Consider the following 19,901-nt stretch of genomic DNA (forward strand, 5'->3'; position numbering starts at 1 on the left):
GGCTGTCCACATCTCCCATTTGCCAGCAGACCACTTATCTGAATTGCAGCATCCACCACCTGATAACGCATGAACTTTGGTGGCTAAAGTGAAGATGCAATGCAATGTGAAATCTCTCCTCTGCACACTATACATGAGGAAGAACCCAGAGTGGCACCATAAACTGCAGCTGTTTGGAACAAGCTTCGGGAATGCCTAGCCCACTTCACAGAGAACATCTTCCCGAACTCCACCTGCCTGGACCACTACAACACTACTCCAAAGGCCTAAGTATTTCATCACCTCCAAGCATTGTCTCCTTGAGACCTGTCCCGTGCATCATCTAGGGGCAGGATGGGCACCACTATGTCAGCATGTTCCTTAACCCCTTGCATGCAGGGCGGATTCCCCCGCTGCGCTGGGGGGAGGGGGGCGCGCACAACGCCCCGGTGCTCATGACGAGCTCAGCTCGTCATGAGCCACGGTGGTCGCGTGCTCACCACACCCGTTTGTGTAGAACACTCGCACAGCAGGGGAATTAGCCCAGCGTGTGAGCGTTCCAACAGTCATGACGAGCTCAGCTCGACATGAGCACACGAGCACCGTGGCTCATGACGAGCTGAGCTCGTCATGAGCGTCCAAGGGGTTAAATGGGTGTAAAAAGGTAAATATAGTCCTCATCATATAGGGCAAACATGCATGCATTTAATAATTGGTGGGAATGTACTTGGAGGTTATTATCATTCTAATCTTTTAGCAACCAGAGATAAACAGTCCACCATACACTAAAGGAACTGAGAAGGGGGGTACTTGTGTGACCATTCATTTGGAATAACAAGGGTTTTGGGGTTTTACCAGGCTTGACCTGCCTTCTCTGCTCAGAACAGTTCAAGAAAAAGCAGCAAGTGTTTCGTGGTTAAGGCCACGATCTCCAGTAAAATTTGACCGTGAACCCTTGAGATGCCTCCAATGATGTGCTGATGAACAGATACAAGCTGAGTTAAGCATGATTTGAATACTGCAGACTGAGATCAGAAAATGCAAACACTGAGATCCAGCGATAAGCTTTCCCATTAATCAATATTTTATTTTACCTGTAATCCGACACTTCCTGGAATCCCAGCAGGTCCTGGAGGACCAGGATCACCCTAAAAAACAGAAACACGTATAAAATAAATCACTACATTTATTCACAAACAACTGGTGGTGTTCAATTAACTGGCCTGTAGATGCTTGTTGGAGGTAGGAAGAGTGCCGGAGGGAAGTAAACCATTTGATCACAGTGGGGAACTGTCGACCTATGAAGTTGATTGATATTTTCTCCAAAGCAGGATTATGTACTGAATGTGTGTGCAGACCCTTTCCAACATACAGATGTGAACAAGCGAAATCTGGTCAGGTTGAAAGACACACTCATAGGGCAGAGATAATTTATAAGCAAGATGGAAGCCACCTTATCGGGTGGAAGGTTACTTAACACATTGTAAGCATGGAATCAATTCTTGATAGGGTAAAAGAGTCAACCTATGACATGGAAAGAAATCAGACGATGATGTGGCCGGAAAATCGACAAATAGAGAAACAGGGAATCGACCCATAGCCAGTGTTGCACTGGTACTTGCATTTGGGCACCCGCACTTATTTTCCCTCCACAAATTTGTATCCATTGAAAAAATAAAAGGGGGAAAAATATGGAGGGAGAGAAGGAAAAACGGTTGCATAGGGAGAATGCAGGGGTGAAAATGAACCTGCAAGAGATACCTAAAGAGGCAGCGAGTAACTAGTGGTGGATTAAAGAGGCATAAGGTAGAACCAAGACAACAGAGCCATAGTAGTCAGCACCCTGAACTTCAATAGGCCGGCTGAAGGCTTCTGAACAAAACTTTGGGAGCTGGCACCTATTTTGTTACAAATTAAGCACTGAGAGAGGTTGTGCAAGAGCTCTTATCATTCAAGTGTTTATTTGAAGGTGCTACGAAAAAAGAAAAGCTTACCTTTTGACCATCTTTTCCGACTTCGCCCTGTTCTCCCTTGTGACCAGTGTGTCCCTAAGATAAAAAAGAAATACCCACATTGAAAATGCCTACTGTTTCTGATATTTGTCCATGCTGAATAGCAGACTTCAACCGTGCAATGGGAATATAGGACAATGCCCACGGCAGCCCACTTAGTCTGAACCAAGCATCCCACAGGTGGCCGCAGAGCTTAGCTTTTGAATAGCTCATGTTCCTCCATGATAGGAAATCAATGGCCTTAACCAAGTCGTTCATAGCCAAATGGATCAAACAAACTTATATCTTTCAAAGACAGACAAGTACCAGCCCACCCAATGAGTTCATAATAAAGGGGCCTCAACCAACTTGTTGCTTTCACAGTACAATTGGGTCAACCAATCAGCTGATTTCACAGATCATTGGTGTCAACCAACCCTGTGCATTCATCATTTAATGGTGTCATCCAGCTCAGTACATTCCAGCATCCCAGGGTCAGCCCAGCCAATGTGTTCATGCTTTGATGGTGCCTGCCACATTAATGTTTTATACAAAAATCATGTCAACTATCCCAATGATTCGTAATATAATAGCGCAGACCCACCCAACGTTCTCATAATAGAGTTGTGCCAACGAGCTCAATGCTTTCTTAAAGTAATGGAACAAACCAACCCAAATGTTTTGCAATGCAATAGTGCCAGCCAGTCCAATGCTTTCAAACTTCCACATTGTCTGCCAACCCAATGCTTCCATACAAAAATGATTTCAGTCAACACATTGATTTCATGCAAAAGTAATGTCAACCAAACCTATATTTTTATTTATTTACAATTCAATAGTTTTGGTCAATACAATGCTATCACACTACGATGATATCAGCCAACCAAATGTGTTCATAGTACAACAGTGCCGTCCGATCTATCCAATCCAATGCTTTCACATTAAAATGGTGTCAGCCAACCAAATGCTTTCATACAACAATGATGCCAACTAACCAAGGCATAGTACACTAGTGTCAATTAAACCAATAGAGTCATGGATACAGTGTTACCATAGAACACAATGCTTTCATGGATGAACTATTGCCGTCCTCCCCAAGGTCTTTACCGAAACAATGCGGTCAACAATCCAAATATTCCGATGCGTATAATTATGTCATCCAACAAAAAGCGTCATGGAAAGGATGGTGCCAAACAATGGATACTCTCTGGAGTACAATGACACTGACAAGTCCAATGTTTCACTGGTATAACACAGAGCATCAATTCAATGCTTCTTGGACACAACATGCATTCTTCTAAGTGAACCTCCTTAAGACTGGGATCTCCTTACTTGGCCTTGGAAATTTCTCATGAATATTCTTGCTTGCCCTTTTACCCAAGTCTCTCTTGTTCAGTGTATATGCAAATAAAGGCGATGGGATCTAGTGCTCCGTAGAACGCACAGGGTTCGGTCCATAGATGTTTAGGAAGTAGAGACGCGGAAGGGGTGGGTTTGCCGAGTGGCACAGTGACTATACATAATGTTTTTAATGATCGATGCAAGCACATGGGTTTGATGTTGGATCAACCTCAGTTGGATCGTGTTACTGAACTGCATTTGACATTTAATAATAACTGGCATTAGAACACATGCCAATGAGCACTGAGTCTGAACGAGTTTCACTTTGGTGAGGAAAACTGGTATATAAATAACATCATATGAAAACAATGCCTTTAGCTGAGGGTCATTTACATGAAATGTGACAGGCTTACTTACCTTAAAGCCAGGCATGCCAGGAGGGCCGGGTGGACCGGGAGGACATATTGCCGGACACTAGAAAAAAAATGCAGATATGTTAAAGGTTTAGTCACAACTTTTTCTACTCAAGAGGAATGTATTATTTGTTGTATGCGCTTCGCTGAGAAGGACTACTGGTTGACGGCTAAGTGTGTTAATGTATGCTGCATATACCTTTGTGCTATAAGACTATTACTTTATTCAGTCTTTCATTATTTAAAGTGCAGTACAATGGCCACAAGCAGCGGATTGTAATGATATGCAGCACATAAGATATGTCAATAAAAAACAGCATTATATAAAAAGAAAGACCCAAGGAAAGAACTTTTGCTCTTAGGCTATGTGGGCTGGCATGAACCAAAGATAGCCCAAGGTGTAGAAATTAATCTCAGAGTACCCAGTTTTGGTTAATAGCTTGAATTACACAAGGCGTTCACCCCACGAAGTGCTTGTACCATTGATACGTCTAGGCTACCTTGAGCTGTGAGAAGGTGCACCAGGCTGAAGGTGCCTGTACAGTCAAGAGTGATTCTACAAGCAGATAGTTCAGAGTCTCACCAAAGGCCTTACAGACTCAACCCCCACACTCTGCCTGCAGTACTGAGAGGACAAGCAGACGTAGATGCCTATTAATGAACCCAAAAATGATGTACCTGCAGATCTCCAGTGCCATCAGGAAGTACGCCCGGAAGACCCTGCCAGAAGAGAAAAAGAAAAAAAGCTTATATAGATTAACTGTGCAGACCAAGATCCCTCCCAAGTCTGAGGCACTACATTATTTCAACCGAGTTCCATTTGTTCTGCTGGGTACACTTATCTGCCTTTATTAATCACTTGTTTTTAAGAACTCCATCTAAAATATCAGATATAGAATGTTATCAATCCTAAATATACATAATCCTGAATCGTTCATTATATCCTTATACAGCTTGCTGTTGCTATGCGAGTGCACTATAAATGCCTATATATACATTGCTGCAAACCTACATATATCATTCGTGCAGCAAACTACCAGGAGCAGGAGGAGTGTGAGAATGCCCTCAAACGTATGTGTGGGCATTCCCAATCTTTGAAACCACGCCTTGGATTGCCCCCTTCCCTTGAGCGGGAATTACGAGTGGCGGACAAGTCTGCAGTCTTTGTAGATTCCTGGCAGGCACAGGAAAAGGTACATTTCCCTGTAAGCCAAATTTTACTTTGTGAATTGGGACCAAATATTCTGAGGCTGCTCGCAAGACATGGCAGTGAATATAGGTGTGGCTCTTCTATTTAAATATTTAAGTGCTCCCTACTGCTACTTTTATGTGACTCTTGCATCAAGCGGCAGCTGTTAGGGTTCTCAGGACCAGATGAATAGGGTTCAGGTTAGGAACATCTGCTAGCATTCTTTATGCTGCATTTAGAGCTTTTTAAACCTATGTTATAGCTGCACTAGAGTTCCAAGGTACGTTATATCATTGCTCTTCTCAGTGCAATTTCTGGATCACGACAGGACACTGCTGTCAATTTGCAATTCAATTATTAATTAAATCTTGGCATTCACTTGTTTACAGTGGATGCAGGTATTCGGTAGACATATGCAGTAGTAAATTAAAAGGGTAGATTCACAAATACACTCAGACGGGATGATCTATTTAATTGGAAAACTAGTGCATCGTCTTCAGTTGAAGTAAGTCTGTTTTGGTTAAAGAGCTGAATTTCGAACCATCTCAAATGTTCGATCATCCACAATCATTGCAGACGCTCAGGATGTACAAAAAACATCTTCATCCGATGCCTTTTGCTGAGTTTAAGTCAAAACGTTCAGAAATTGTGGTCTACACCACCACCTAGCAAACAGAGCCCCGTACTTTGCTCAAATTAAAACAATATTAATTTGTAAACTGTAGTAACAAATGATAAACGCATTGCTTACATGCTGTATTTCTCATGTAAAACTAACACTTTTTACAAGCTTGCGAAATAGAAACATTCCAGAGAGAGAGTGGGCCATGTGTCCCCCATATGCTGTGGACTAGCCTCTGGTTCACTGCTCACAGACCAATTTTGCAGCAAGTTACAAGCTTGGGTTCCGATTCTTTTATTGAATTCCCTTGTAATGTAATTATTATTATTTTTACCTTCTTGAAGTCACGGAGCCCTAGATCTGTACACATTCAGAGAAATGCTGCACACAGCATATGGGTAAATAAATAAGTGCAAATCTTTGAAAATTTCTATCTATTCGAGCTGCCTATCGGTGATTTTTTCTATCAGTTCTTGAATGCTTTCATTGAATTCTAGAAAAATCTTTTTGGTTAAAGACGAAGAAATTTGTGTAGAGCCTGGACCTAAGGTGATGGTTGTTGATTATCAAAGGGACTGACAAAGGGGCATATGTAGGTAGGCGTTTGCGATTCGCAAATGCCGAAATTCGCCGAATTTCGGGGTTTGCGAATCGCAAACGCCCCTTTGGTATATAGGTGGCACTTAGCAAAATAAGGAATCACAAAAATTGCGATTCCTTATTTTGCTTATAGCATTTAAGGAATCGCAATTTTACGATTCCTTAAATGCTATCTAGGGGTGCCTTAAAAATTGCGATGTTGGCATAAGGAATCGCAAAAAAAACCTACTTCAAGTAGATGTTATTTTGCGATTTCCTTTAAAAATGCATTTTTTTAAAAAATTCAAAATGCCATGTAGCGCACAGACATCATGTCTGTGCGCCACATGTACTTACAGGCACATTCCAGGGGTGCAACAGGTGTCCTTTGGACACCCTGGCACCCTTGGAATTGCGATTCTCAAATTGCGATTTTCTCACAGAAAATCGCAATTTGAGAATGTATCCCCATTCATTCCTTGGGCCTTTTGGCCCATAGGAATGAATGGGACACTCATTACTTAATTGCGATTCGCAATTTGCTAATCGCAAATAAGGAATGTTAGAGATTCGCAAAAAAATTGCGAATTATTACCTACATTCCATTTTGCTATTCTCAAATAGTGATTCTTTAAAAATCGCTATTTGAGAATCGCAAAATGGAAATTACCTACATATGCCCCTAAATGATTATAAATTCACGAGGTCAACCCACACGTAATGACTCCAAGTGAGTTTTGAATTTCAAGATAAAGGTAGTGGAGGCAACATTCCATGCCTCACTATTGGGTTACCAGCACACTTACAAATCCAAATTTTTACTTTTGTATGGAGTAGCTTGTTGGCATTTGTGCATTCACCGCCTGCTATGTAAGCCATGTTTTTGCTTCAATAAATATTAACTTAGTCTTGATACGTAGATTCTACTATTAAAGTTTCAGTTAAATTAGTGACGCATCAAATATAAGGCGTTTATATCTTGCCTGTGATTTCAAAATGCAGCTCTGCTTTATTACTGAGGGTATCTAGAATTTTGACTTTAGGCTATGCAGGAATCATTACAAACACCGAAGTCTTTCTTTTGATGTTCCAATAATATCCGTTAATCGGTTTAAAGGGATATCAAATGCAACAGAAAAGTCACATAGATCAAGGACAGCCATTTTGGCTATCAATGTCAATTCTGAGGACGTCATCTTTGAGCACGCAGCTGTTTCCAATCTCTTTATTTTGTAGGCAGTGTGAAAATATATCTCCGACTTCACAATCCTGCCATTGCACCCCTAGCCCACAAGATATATGCTCATTTAATTCTACAAGCTCATAACAAGACTTACCGGGGGTCCAGGGGGGCCTGGAGGTCCTGCAAGCCCAGGGGGGCCAGACGGTCCCTGCAAGAAACAGAACATATTATTGACCTTGTGACAAGTTTTAGCTGCCCCATCTCTTAGGGAAACTGAATTCACTGATTTGGTATGTCAGAGTCTTCAGTGGCATTCAGTTGCGTTGGCTAAGCAACTTCCTGGTTATGATCCATCCCAAACAATGGGCACAACTATGGAACTAACTTCAGAAACAGGGTCAATATATGTACTTTGATTAAATGGAATTTTCATGATGATGAAATATAAACACTGCCCTGTAAAAAGTATGTGACATCGACCCTTTTTCAGGAAAAACAAGGCAAACAATTATAGTTTACAAACATATAAATACTGTGTACACATATGAGTAATGTGATATATCTTGCAAAAACTACATAATTACTAGTTCTACGTCACCAAGGCACCCGGACTGTATACTTCAACCCCATTTTAAAGGATCTATGATTTGCATAACAACTTACAATAAAATAAAAAAAAGAGTTGGGGGACACTGTAGCACTGGGGGTGGTGTGATCAAAAAGGTCCCAAAATTCAATAGATTTGATGGAAGGATCTTCTATCTCCATCGATGATCAAGATAATGAAAATGAATGTAGGCCCTCATTACAGGATACTCAGTATTAAAGGGGGAGACACCAGGACCAGAAGAAATGACTTCAGACAGTATTTGATGCTACCCGTCATCGCTCTGTAAGACTCTCTAGCATCCCTGTTACTGGCCAATACAAGTCTATGACCTGGAATAGAGAACAACATGTCCAAACGTCATCTTTTATCGAATACGGTTTATTTTCTTCTCCTCACATTTTCCATCTGCTTTTGGCTTTTCAGCAGGTGGAAAATGTCCATAGAAAAGGTTTTGGTTTTTAGCAGATGTTGCATTGCACCCGGGAAAATTTGCACTTGGGGTTACTTCAATGCCCAACTCCTTTAAAAGGTTCTTGGTATTCTGGCCGTGGCATTGATAATAAGGAGCCCAAAGGTTTGTTTTCAAGGCTTCCCATAAGGGTGGAAATGATTATCAGCAATTGCTTGTGGTAGAGGGTATGGAGAAACCAGTGTAGGATATTTGAAGTTTTACAAGATGTCTCGGTTTCTTTTAATTTAGCCCAAACTAATTTGTTAATGACTACCATCTGACAATGGGCACATTTTGAGTTTGGCGGATACGTGACAACCACCAATAAGGGGTAGATGTCCCGTGTGACAGACTCACGATTCCCCGGTTCTATTTGAAGTCTGGGGTAACAGCATCTGACAGTGGATCCTCTGATGGCTCCACCAGTGGAAACCTTTGAATGATGGCCAATCCACTACTGGGCCAATGATCAATCTTCGTCAGGATGTGAACTCTACTGTCGGCTGTTTTTCCTTTGTACATTTTCAGGAAACCAAAGAAATAACCCTCACAGGCTGGGAGAAAACTCATTGCATGTCTTTTTGTTTTTCAATAACAAACACACATTTTTGGAGCTTGTCCTTGAAAATAAAAATCTGTGCTCAGCAGGCCCTTTAAACATGGCGCCTGCTCTGCCATATGTTGGTGCCTTCAGAAGACCTACTGTGAGCATCGGACATGTCAATGGAGGACTGGGGTCGGGCAGACGGTCTACCTTCCTCTAAATGAGACTCTAGGTTTCTTCTTAGATGCACCTAGTTGGGCTCTGATAAATTTTGGGTACCACCAAAAGGGAGAGAGCATTTAAGCCACATAAACTCAAAATGCACAAGTAACGTACCATAGGACCTTGCAATCCATTCCCGCCTGGAAGACCACTGGCTCCTGCTTTGCCCTGCAAGAATAAAGTGCAAAATCACAGAGAAGTCAACCTGAAACAGATTCAAAATGGGGCTAACAGAGTGCTACCAGCAACAGTCCTACCCTTTGAGGGACAAATCGGTGACTTGTGCAAAGCCATGTCATGGAAATTTGAGACCTTTTTAGATGAAGCAACATAAGAGACTTCAATAAATAGGAAGAATTGTACTCTATTAACCTGGATCCCAACCACTTCTTTTCCCTATCTTCCTGCTCTGGATCAAAGATACGCCTTGGTTAATTGCTACACTCACTGGAATTCCCAGTGTTGTTGAATGCGCTAATAAGGACTGCAGCTGCTACAAAGCCGAGCGTACTTTACAACATTGAGATCTACCTGTAAAGTAAAAAGGAGCCACACTGCATGAATTTATATCCTAAAGCTCAACTTTTGATAACTAACAGCTACCCAGCACTTTAAATTAGGGATGGTCAAGAGTATCTGATATTTATTTTTTCATAAATTAATCCCTGCCATGATGTTCTTCCGCCTATCATTGGCAAGAGTGATTGGATGTAATTTATTTGACGCATTGATGATTGGCAGCAGTTATAGGGTGAACTTTTTTATTAAAAATGCACAAATCTCAGTCTCCTGGAAGTCGATGGTATAAGCAACCAGTGGTGCTCTGGATCATTATTTGGCTGAACTGAGTATGAAGGGATATGGCACCCATTATGTCCACATTGAGGATGGACCACAAGGGCAGGGTTTTTTAAATGGATATTTGAAGAGTCATATTTGCTCCTCATGTCATGGTATCATCTACTCTGTAATACAAAATAAGCTCACAGATAATATTTTACCTGCGAAAACTCATTCTCACTATTTTGATAAGTCAAACCTACTTACCGCTGGTCCTTGTGGGCCCCTTCCCTGCAAATACAATGAGAAAGGAAAGACTTAGCGCTAACACCAAGCAGAGATGAATCCTCTTTTAACAAGCTGCTTTTCTCAGTCATGCAGAATTACTATAGCACCTGAAGCAGCACGGTGCACGCTTCTCCCAAACACTGCTGCAGCAATGCAATTAACAGGTACAGCATGGGAAGTAACAGTTGAAGATTCCCTTGCACATAACACTTGCACAGCAAGGAACAGCAGTACAGCTTCTTTACTGCAATGGCCAGGTACAGCACAGGCAGCACCAGGGCTGGCTGTACTGGATTTGTCAGCACTATAGGCAGCCTTGCAAGCTTCTTATACATCACAAGCAATGGAATAAAAGTGCAAGCTTTACAAGATACAACAAATAAAGCAGTTTCAGTAGCAGTACAGGCACTCCACAGTCGCAGCCTAGCAAGATTCACTCCTGGACAGAACAGGCGTAGCAAAGGCAGCCTCATCGTGAGCTTCTAACACACACACACAGATAAAAACAGGTGCAACACAGGGAGCCGCAGTTCAGGGCATTCTGAAACTCACAAAGTACTGCCCAGAAAAAATTCATGTAAGTTCTACTCATGTCCTCAACTAAATTGTAGATATGAGCAATGCAAGCTTTAAACAGACATACAAATATATCAGCAATAATAGTAATGCAAGCTCACCAAATTTAGGACACAGCAAATGCAGCAACAGTGCTAGCTTGTTGATATCAAGGAAAGGTACAGTGTAGGAAGTCGCAAGAGCAGTGCAAGCTTCCCTCACACAACACCAGTACAGCACAGGCAACAGCAGTCAAATCTTCCATCACACACAGAACCCGTACAGCTCGGTCAGCCACAATATGCAAGAGCCAGTCGGTGTCACAGTTTATCTACTACTCACCGCTGGTCCTTCTGGGCCCAGTGGTCCAGCATCTCCCTGAGGAAGACAAGTAAGCAGGATATAAATAACTCATAGGAAACAGAAAATGACATATAATGAGTTTTCAAATCAAATGTTACCTAATATTCCTCCTTCCACTCAACCCCAAAATATATCTAAACCGGAGGCCATTCGGCACTCCGTAGAATCTCAGCCAAAGGACCTTGACCATAGTGGGTCTAGGCAGCCAAACTTTGAGCCCTCAACTTGTGCCATGACTTGGCCCAGCCACTAGTGACCAGTGTGTGTTCAGTGCCACTGCCAGCCTTCACAGAAGGAGAAAAGGCAGCTTCTTGCCAAAAGTCTACGCAATGGAGTCCCAGCCCTAAGAGATATTGTGGTGACCAGGACATGCAAGGGTCAGAATAATCTTCAGAGCTACGGTAAGCATTGACCTCAACAGTGCCAGGATAACATTCTACACTCATGGGCTTTCAAACTTCAACAAATATGCACTCTGGGAGAACTTATCATTAGTTAAGTTGAGTTGAATAGACTAAACTCCGGATGGAAGGAAGAGTAAGTTTGTCCCAACTGACACCATGCCATACATGCCATGCCTTTTACCTGAATTCTTTGTTCCTTCAGCTCCAAATGGAGGTCATTTTTATTTTATATCAAAGAGAATTTTGAAACTTTTTTCTACTAGAGTAAGTTTTGCATTGACATGCTGATAAACCCGATTATTGAGTTTTGCAGAACAATTAATATACATAGAAAGATAGATAGATAGATAGATAGATAGATAGATAGATAGATAGATAGATAGATAGATAGATAGATAGATAGATAGATAGACAGATAGACAGACAGACAGATAGACAGACAGACAGATAGGTAGGTAGAGGTACGGCAAGAAAACTCTATTATAATGTGAAGTCTTTCTTGTGCATACTGGGAAAGACAGTGGCACAGGCAGTACATGTGGCGGACACTGTATGTTTACCACTGGTGTCACAGGCCCTCAAGCAGTACCCATCTTCATATGGACAACTAAATGTTCCCCCTTTATTCTTGACTCTCCTTCAGATAGGATGTGACAAAAGTGGTTACACAAACAAAACTCAATATTATGTTACGACTATATAATTGAAAAAAGAATAGGTGTTTATTTGCACGTATGAAAGTAGAGCAGCTAAAGTTAGGGATTATATAAATACCAGAAGATTACAGCTTTATTTGGGTCTGCTGTAGCAGCGCCAAACACATTGAAATGCTAAACTGGCAAGGAACGATAATTGAAATTACTTGGGTCTCTAAAGCCAATGTTGTTGTTTGGGAAAAGGTTTGAGTTTCCTCATCCATCTTTGACAATGTCCCACTGTCTCTCACAGGCATAATACGTTGAGCACAGCAGGTATTGTGTGACATAGTACATAAAAAGTGCTGCCCCAGGGCAGGCACAACTTGCCCTAGAGCTGGGAAGTGTGCAGCACTGAAAGTAGGCCAGCAAAGTTAAATTTTCAGTACAGCAAGATCAGCAAGGGAGCTGGGAAACCCCTGCTTAGCCACCCAGTGTGAAACTGCTCCCACCTGAAGGGAAGGACCTGGGAGGGCCTGGATTTTCCAGTACCCATCCCAAGCACCACATTCAGTACCACACTTACTATGCACCACTTCAGAAATTGTGCACAAATAATGTGCCTTCCAAAGGCCTCCTTGCCCCTTTGCCCATGTCTATAAGAGTGCTCAGGCTTAGGAGCAAAGGGATGCCCTCGTTTGCAATTGGGCCACACTACATTTGGGATCACGAATTGCAAAAAGTATGCCGGAATAATCTAGCTTTATTTTAGCAGGAGCCTCCCATGTGACTACTGCAAATGCCCGTCCCGCCCAGGGCACTTTCTCTAACGCAGTCCCAGGAGGCTCAGAATTCACAAATCAAGTAAAAACTAAAATCAACAAAAAGCTCACCACACAAAATGAACAGTCGAAGGGTGGACAGTCTTGGTTCTAAAAAGCATGCACATTGGTGTGCAAGTATTTTGTAGTTAAAGCCTGGTAACACTGGACAGAATTCAGGGGTCCAACTGGTCCTAAAGTAAAGTACTTCAGTCAAGGAGGAAATACTGGTGCAGATGTTAGGCTAGCTCCCTAAAGTACAGTTGCCAGGGTCTTAATTCTGGGTCTTACTATTTAAAGATTTAGCATTTCCACACTAGACATTATGGGTCATTTTTCTTACAGCTCACCACAAAATGGCTTTCTTCCAAATCCATGGATTATCTCCAACATATAGGCAGAACAGCAACTCTGTGAGCCCGGTTCCTTGTCAACATCTAAATGTGATGTGCTGGAGTATTAAATGCCACATGCATTGTGTGTGTAATGGGGGCTCATGATGCACAGAAACACAGCTTCTGCGGCAACAAATGGACGGAATGCTGAATAAATCAAACATTCACCCCCAGTCATCCAGGCTATCTTGAATCCAGTGGCACAGCAAGCAAGGGACCCATGTTTGGGCATACCCATCGCACTTGGGATGAAAATGCTGCAGCAACAAATGGTGGATGGTATTCTGAATAAAGCAAACATTCACCCCAGTCAAGAGATCTGGGGTTAAATCCATCGTTCTTTTGCTCACTACACCACCACAGTTTGGACCCAGACATAAACAAATCTGTCTGGACTCTGCTCCTCATGGGAACAGTCCAGCCCGAACAGCCAAGCTGGGTCCTCTCTGGACCGGAAACAAGCATTATGGGACCGGTTTCAGCATATCACCCCTCATCAGATTATCAAGCTTTTAATTTTTTTTAAACGGTTTATTGTCATTTTCAACTTTTTCTCAACAAATGTTTTATATATATATATATATATATATATATATATATATATGTATATAAATATATATATATATATATATATATACATATATATATATATATCTGTAGGCATAAAATGATCGATCTCAAGCACGAATAATATTGCAAAACGAACACCACCTTATATCAGTTTGGGCTATGTTATAGACGATCACTCCTTAACTAACATTATCAAACTCCTGATTGGATCGTTCAATTTCGGTTAATTGTAGCCAGTCAAAACAAACTGAATTGTTAGAGGCAATCAAGAATACACTAATAGATCAAACAGGTTAGACATGCGGTATTCAGACTTGTGTTGTAGCCGACAAAGTGCTAACATTCAGCTCAGAGAAAGAGATAGTGTGTTTGATATCAAATGTGTTTGTTTCCCTGCTGACCAATACCGGTGTTGAATGGTTGAGAGGTTGCTTTTGTAAATTAAATACCTATAGAGAAAATATGCCAGATTACTAGCTCACGACTGCCCAGAGGCTCTGAAAGAGCATAAAAATATTCCAAGGGTATAGCCATTTTATCCCAGAGACGTTTTAAGGCATGGGAAAAGTGGGATCTAGCCCAGGGCGACAGCCTTTCAGGGGGGGCCCTGATAAGGCCAACTCTGTTCTGCAGAGAGTCTTGCCCTAATGACCTTTAATAATTCTTAAACAGGTTGTTTTAAATACCGTTTTAACTTGTTTTTAATGTGGGTGAAGTGTGAGAGTCTATTACAGACATTTTTAGAGCCATTTTGTGTTTCATACAACATCCATAAAAAAGGTTATTTTGAATCAAAACCAGACCTCACATATGAGAACTGGGAGGGTGTCACAGAGATTATTTGAGGTAATATTAGAAAACACAAGCCACTATCCCTTATTATTAGATGTAAAAACATTTAGAATGTGGATGAGTGTGGCTGTGCACTGTCAGTGACCTGGCCAGAGAGGGCATTGAAAAGCTGAAATTGGATTATAAATTCAAAGCTGTTCGAACAGGGCCCCCAAAATCCTTAAAATGTCCCTGTTTTATCCTACAATATTGTAAACCCCAGTATGCCTAGTCTCCGTGAAAATATAAGCAGACTATGAGGAAGTCAGCTATTTGTTTTAAGGTCATAAAGATGTGGAAGAGAAGGTTGCAAATGTTTCCTTTAATTCGGAATAGACTATTAGAGACCTTTAACCTAGATAAAGTTGGAGAGGAATGGATTCAAAACATCTGAAGCAAGTAGGATTTCGTAATACTGGTGGCAGTGAATTTACAAAAGTTATTTGTAATCTTTTCTGATGACTACAGCAGTCTGTTCTGTAAAAGATGATCTCCTTGAGGTTGCTATTGGGATACACACCAAACTCAGGGAGTATTGCTGTGTCCACTCGAGATTTACTATGATAACCACCATTCCAGCTATATACCCCTACAGTTAGATTTTGGGTATAGAATGGAGATCAAATCACTAAGAGTCAACACTGAAAGAAGTAAAACCCCTCCAGAGGTAATACAGACTACAAATGGCTGCATGTGGTTGTGTATAATAGCTTTTGTTTCTGATAACCCACAACCCTTTTACATACATGGCCATGATCGCCTTTGTGATTCACTAATGTAAAGACCTAGGTTGCAAGTGTATAACATTCATGGGTACAAGACATTTTATGTACTTAGGGCTCCTAGTTTCAGAAGCTTTGTAATGGTACGCCCATTTTTCCTCTTTGAACTCGAAGCTGTTTGTTGTAATAAATACACTCTTGCAAGTTTACTATCAATATGAAAGTCTGTCTGCTTAGCCTTGTTTAAAAGTTTTTAATGGATAGTTAATCACTCAAGCTCTTTATGGGGCTGAGCTCCTGGCAATGGATCCCAGGTGCATTGGCTAGAAGATGAATGTTTTGTTTAAAGAAACTGTTTCTCCTAGTTTTACGTTCCAAACTTTAAAATTAGAATTGGGTATCATTGTTTAGGTGTTGACAGTTCAATCATGGAGCTTAAGATGTATCCATTCTTCAAAGTTCTCTAAAGATCAAGATTTCTCTATTACATTCAAGTTACTTGATGGAAGGGTGGAGCTTATTTGCATCCCAGATTATATACTTTGTAAATTGAAGTTGGGCAAGTACTTTCACTACTGAAGTCTCCACCCTAGCTGCTGTGCTAACGCATGCTAAGAAAAAACAAGCAAGTGAAACTAACAAAAAAAATAGAGTGGGATTTTTTAACCCCTTCTACGCTCATGACGAGCTCAGCTCGTCATGAGCGTAACCTGCGCTACGCGGATGACGAGCTGAGCTCGTCATGTAACGCGGGTTTTTTAAAATCGCAGCGCGCAGCGGGAAAACCGCTAGCGTGCATGCGGTTAAGTAATACAAAATAGATTTTCAAATCTTTACCGTGGCTAGCAAAGTATTTCCTTATTAGCCTGAACTTCCTCAAAGGAGAAAATGCAATTAAATAGTAGGTCTCAGAATAGGGATTAACACGGTTGAGCGAAGCAATAACATTTCTATTTGCCATTTTAGGGTAAAATTTGATTCAATACATTTACCGGTCGACTGTTTGCTAATTCTATTTCAGCATAAACGTATATTGTGACCTGTTGTTACAAAACATGGGCATGGAAGTCGCTTGAATCTATTGTATAAGATGCAATTTTTTTTTAAAGACCATACAGAAAATTTAATTTATTCCATGATCTTATCTTACCTTTGTTATATTTATGATTAAAATGAAAGTTAATTTCAAGTTTTACTAAGACGTCTTGGAAATAAATACATTTTATTTTTATTATTATATTTATTGTAATTATTACAAGCTAAAGGTTTGGAAAAGAGGAGAAAGGGAAGAAGTAAAGAAAAGATAAAGCTATAGATGAAAAGGTATTGGTAGATACCAAGTCTGTCTGCAACTCTGTTACTACTTATTTTCATTCCCAAAGAGAGCTGAATGCACCCATCTTCACAACACCTCAACGTAGCCATTTCCTGTCCTATTTCACGGTGACCGCTTCTATGAAAAGTGAGTTGGACTTAACAGTAATGAGGCCATTACACCTACAGGGAATCTCGTTAGGGAAGAGTCCTGCTGTGAACAGCAGAACACATGAAATGTGTGTCAAGTACCAAGGGGAGTGTGTCAAGCAGTGCAACTTGCAGCCGGGCATGCAGTGACTCTGATTCCCAGACCGTGTTTGATGATAACTTCAAAGGCTCAATAATGTCCACAGGCAAATAAAGGAAGGTCCAACCAGAACAAAGTACTTTAAAAAAAACATGATGGCATACATGTCAAGGCACCGCAAAAAGGCAATTGATATTTCCTTAACCATACCAAAGAACGCCTGTCAGACGACTTACTCTGCTACAATTTGATCAGCCTTTAAGAGGTAATCCTCATTTTAGCTAATAGGACTTGTGTGAATTGAAATTGATATATGTAAAGTCCACATTTGTAAAGCGCACAATCACCCGTTAGGGTCTCTAGGCGCTGGGGGCCGTCGGGAAGATTAAGCGAGCTATTGCCCAGAGTCACATGGTGCTGGGCTAACCTGCCGCCGGGGATCGAACCGTGGTCCCCAGATTCCAGCGTCAGTCGCCCTGGCCGCGGCGCCACACCTCTCCCTGCAAACTCTCGAAAAAGCAAGTGACATAACTTAATAAGGATGATCAAGGAGTCTACGACCAGTGGCACTTTTTTCCCTCTTAGTAGCATTGACAACCCATTCAGAGACCCTTCAATAATTACAAATCTACATTCCTCATCATTCTCTCATGGCCGCGAAGGGGGCCCAGGATCTGATGAATAAAAGGAAACCCCTTGCATAAGCAGAGTATCACTTACAATCCACTGCTCTGTCCACCTGCTCTTTAAGCATTTATACTCAATTTTGGTGAGATGTGTCTCTTTCAGCACAACAAAATTAAATATATGCCTCCCTCCCTAGGTGAGTATTTATCTTTTCTTATGTGCATTGCTTATATTTAGCATTCCAGTTTGGGAGTGGAAATTCATGCACCTTGATCATCCCAGCATGAAGCAAAGAACCCTGCCAAGTATCTCCCACTCATGGTCCCACTGGGTTAGTTACCAATGATCCAAATTAGTCACTGCCAATCTAGTCGAAACAGAACATATCTCCAATCTATCTTCTTAATCAACAACAACTCTACATTGTAGTAACCCATTCCCAGAGGTAGACCTCTCAAGCAAATAAACATACATGGGTTCTAATCTTGTTCACCAATTATCAGTTCGAGAAGGAGCAAAGGAGGAAGATTGAAAGGAGGAAGAATTGAAAGGAGGGTATCCAATCCTTGAACTTCCAACACGAGCCCCCATCAAATGCTTTACTTACCCAATCAAATCCGGTGGATAATAATCCCTCACCAGAAAAATGTGAGGAGTGGTTGTGCTATCACACTTCTTCAATAAAAAAAGAGTTCTATACAAGTAGTCCCCACATGCATTGGGTGTGAGCGTAAACATATTATTTTCATCGGTGTAAGAAGCAATTGGTCTTGAGTCCAACTCCTGCGCTGTGGTGTCCATATGATTGGCAGCATGAGGTAAGACGCAAAAGGAAAGAGTTGTGCTATTGATGAACTGTTGTCGTGGAATTTAGGAACATCTATGCTCTTAAATTGTCTTTCTCAAAGGGGTCTTTCTTACTCGCAAATTGCAGGACAATGTCTTTGCAATTTAGCAACCTCTCTACTATTGTTCTAGATGGCTTTTCAAGGGATACCCATCGCAAACCTATGTGACTGCTCCATCCCAAATAAGGAGAACAGATCATTCGGGCACCCCTTTACTGAACCAGTTTTTTTGTAAAAGCTACATGCTATGTCCTTCAACTTATTAAGGAAGGCCCACTAAAGGAACACTGTTCTAGAATCCTGTGCTTAATACTCCTGCCGTCTGATGCGCTCATGCAATTCTTCGATGCAGCCTTGTATTACTTTCACATAATGTTGGAGCTGGTCAATGGCATTAGGTTTATGTGACTCTGTCAGGAAGCTTCCCTGAACTGTGTACAGGGGGCTGAGGTCCTGAGCGACAACATCTATCTTTTGTTCAATTGTGTTTCTGGTCCTGTGGATAGTCAGCCCAAAATCAAAACAAACTTGCCCGAAGAAGTGGAAGAGGGACTTTGATCAAGAGACATCCAGAGAGGTAAGAAAAACTGGTTCTGAATTAGAAGACTGAGGGCAAAAAGAAAAGGTCATAACCCCATTTAAAGAATAGAAATACCCAAAGGAATGCTTGGAAATAGCAGAGGATATAAGTTACAGGAAGTGAAGATCAAGTTGATGAAGAGGAGGTGATAACACAGAATTGAGTCATTCATGAACTGGCATACAGACTTCCTGGTTTCTTTTGTAGCATTATAGGGTGGTGCTCTATTCATGCTTAGCATCATGAAACAGTTAAACACTGTGATAAATAAACAAATATGTATAGTCAAGACTGGAGATAAAAAGCATCCCATGGCGGTGGATTTGAATGAAAAAAAGACAAGTGGTGTGAACTGGCTAATTTGTTTATCAATATAGACACCACAGAGAGCTTCTACTGCAGCCAGAAAAGAAATGGAGTGTTGAGCTACAGTCTAATAAGTTTGGCTTAACACAAGATGTGGAGAAAAATCTGTTTTGGGTCGTGTAATAGCAATATGCCAACATATGTACTTATAAGGGAAAGTACAAAATATGTGAATACTATTTCCAATTAAACTTTTAAATAAAAGGGGCTAGATATACTCCAGGTCCACATATTCGGGTTTTTCACAGATTTATTGCCGAAAGGGGGATATCATTTTGTTATATCCAAATTGGAACACAATGTTGTGGTGTATTATGATATATTTTAATTGATGGAACTCACAGTTGTGGCAGCTATGGGTAGACAGGTAAGGAACCTTGTGTATTATAGTTTCAATCCTTCTCTAATAGTAAGTGCACATTATCAAG

General features: G+C 41.1%; 1 protein-coding gene across 1 annotated transcript in view; it reads right to left on the reverse strand.

Annotated features, from left to right (window-relative positions):
• The window catches only part of LOC144768955 (uncharacterized), a 91,134-nt gene that overhangs the window by 14,232 nt on the left and 57,001 nt on the right, over positions 1 to 19,901 (reverse strand). The window contains exons 6-13 of the mRNA XM_078652955.1: positions 11,090 to 11,125; positions 10,172 to 10,195; positions 9,239 to 9,292; positions 7,452 to 7,505; positions 4,403 to 4,444; positions 3,729 to 3,785; positions 1,974 to 2,027; positions 1,074 to 1,127 (exon numbers count right to left, since the gene is read on the reverse strand). Of these exons, the coding sequence (XP_078509081.1) occupies positions 1,074 to 1,127; positions 1,974 to 2,027; positions 3,729 to 3,785; positions 4,403 to 4,444; positions 7,452 to 7,505; positions 9,239 to 9,292; positions 10,172 to 10,195; positions 11,090 to 11,125 (375 nt within the window). The remainder of the gene's footprint in view (positions 1 to 1,073; positions 1,128 to 1,973; positions 2,028 to 3,728; positions 3,786 to 4,402; positions 4,445 to 7,451; positions 7,506 to 9,238; positions 9,293 to 10,171; positions 10,196 to 11,089; positions 11,126 to 19,901) is intronic.

This window comes from Lissotriton helveticus, chromosome 7 (genome assembly GCF_964261635.1).
Source record: "Lissotriton helveticus chromosome 7, aLisHel1.1, whole genome shotgun sequence".
NCBI classification, from domain to species: Eukaryota; Metazoa; Chordata; class Amphibia; order Caudata; family Salamandridae; genus Lissotriton; species Lissotriton helveticus.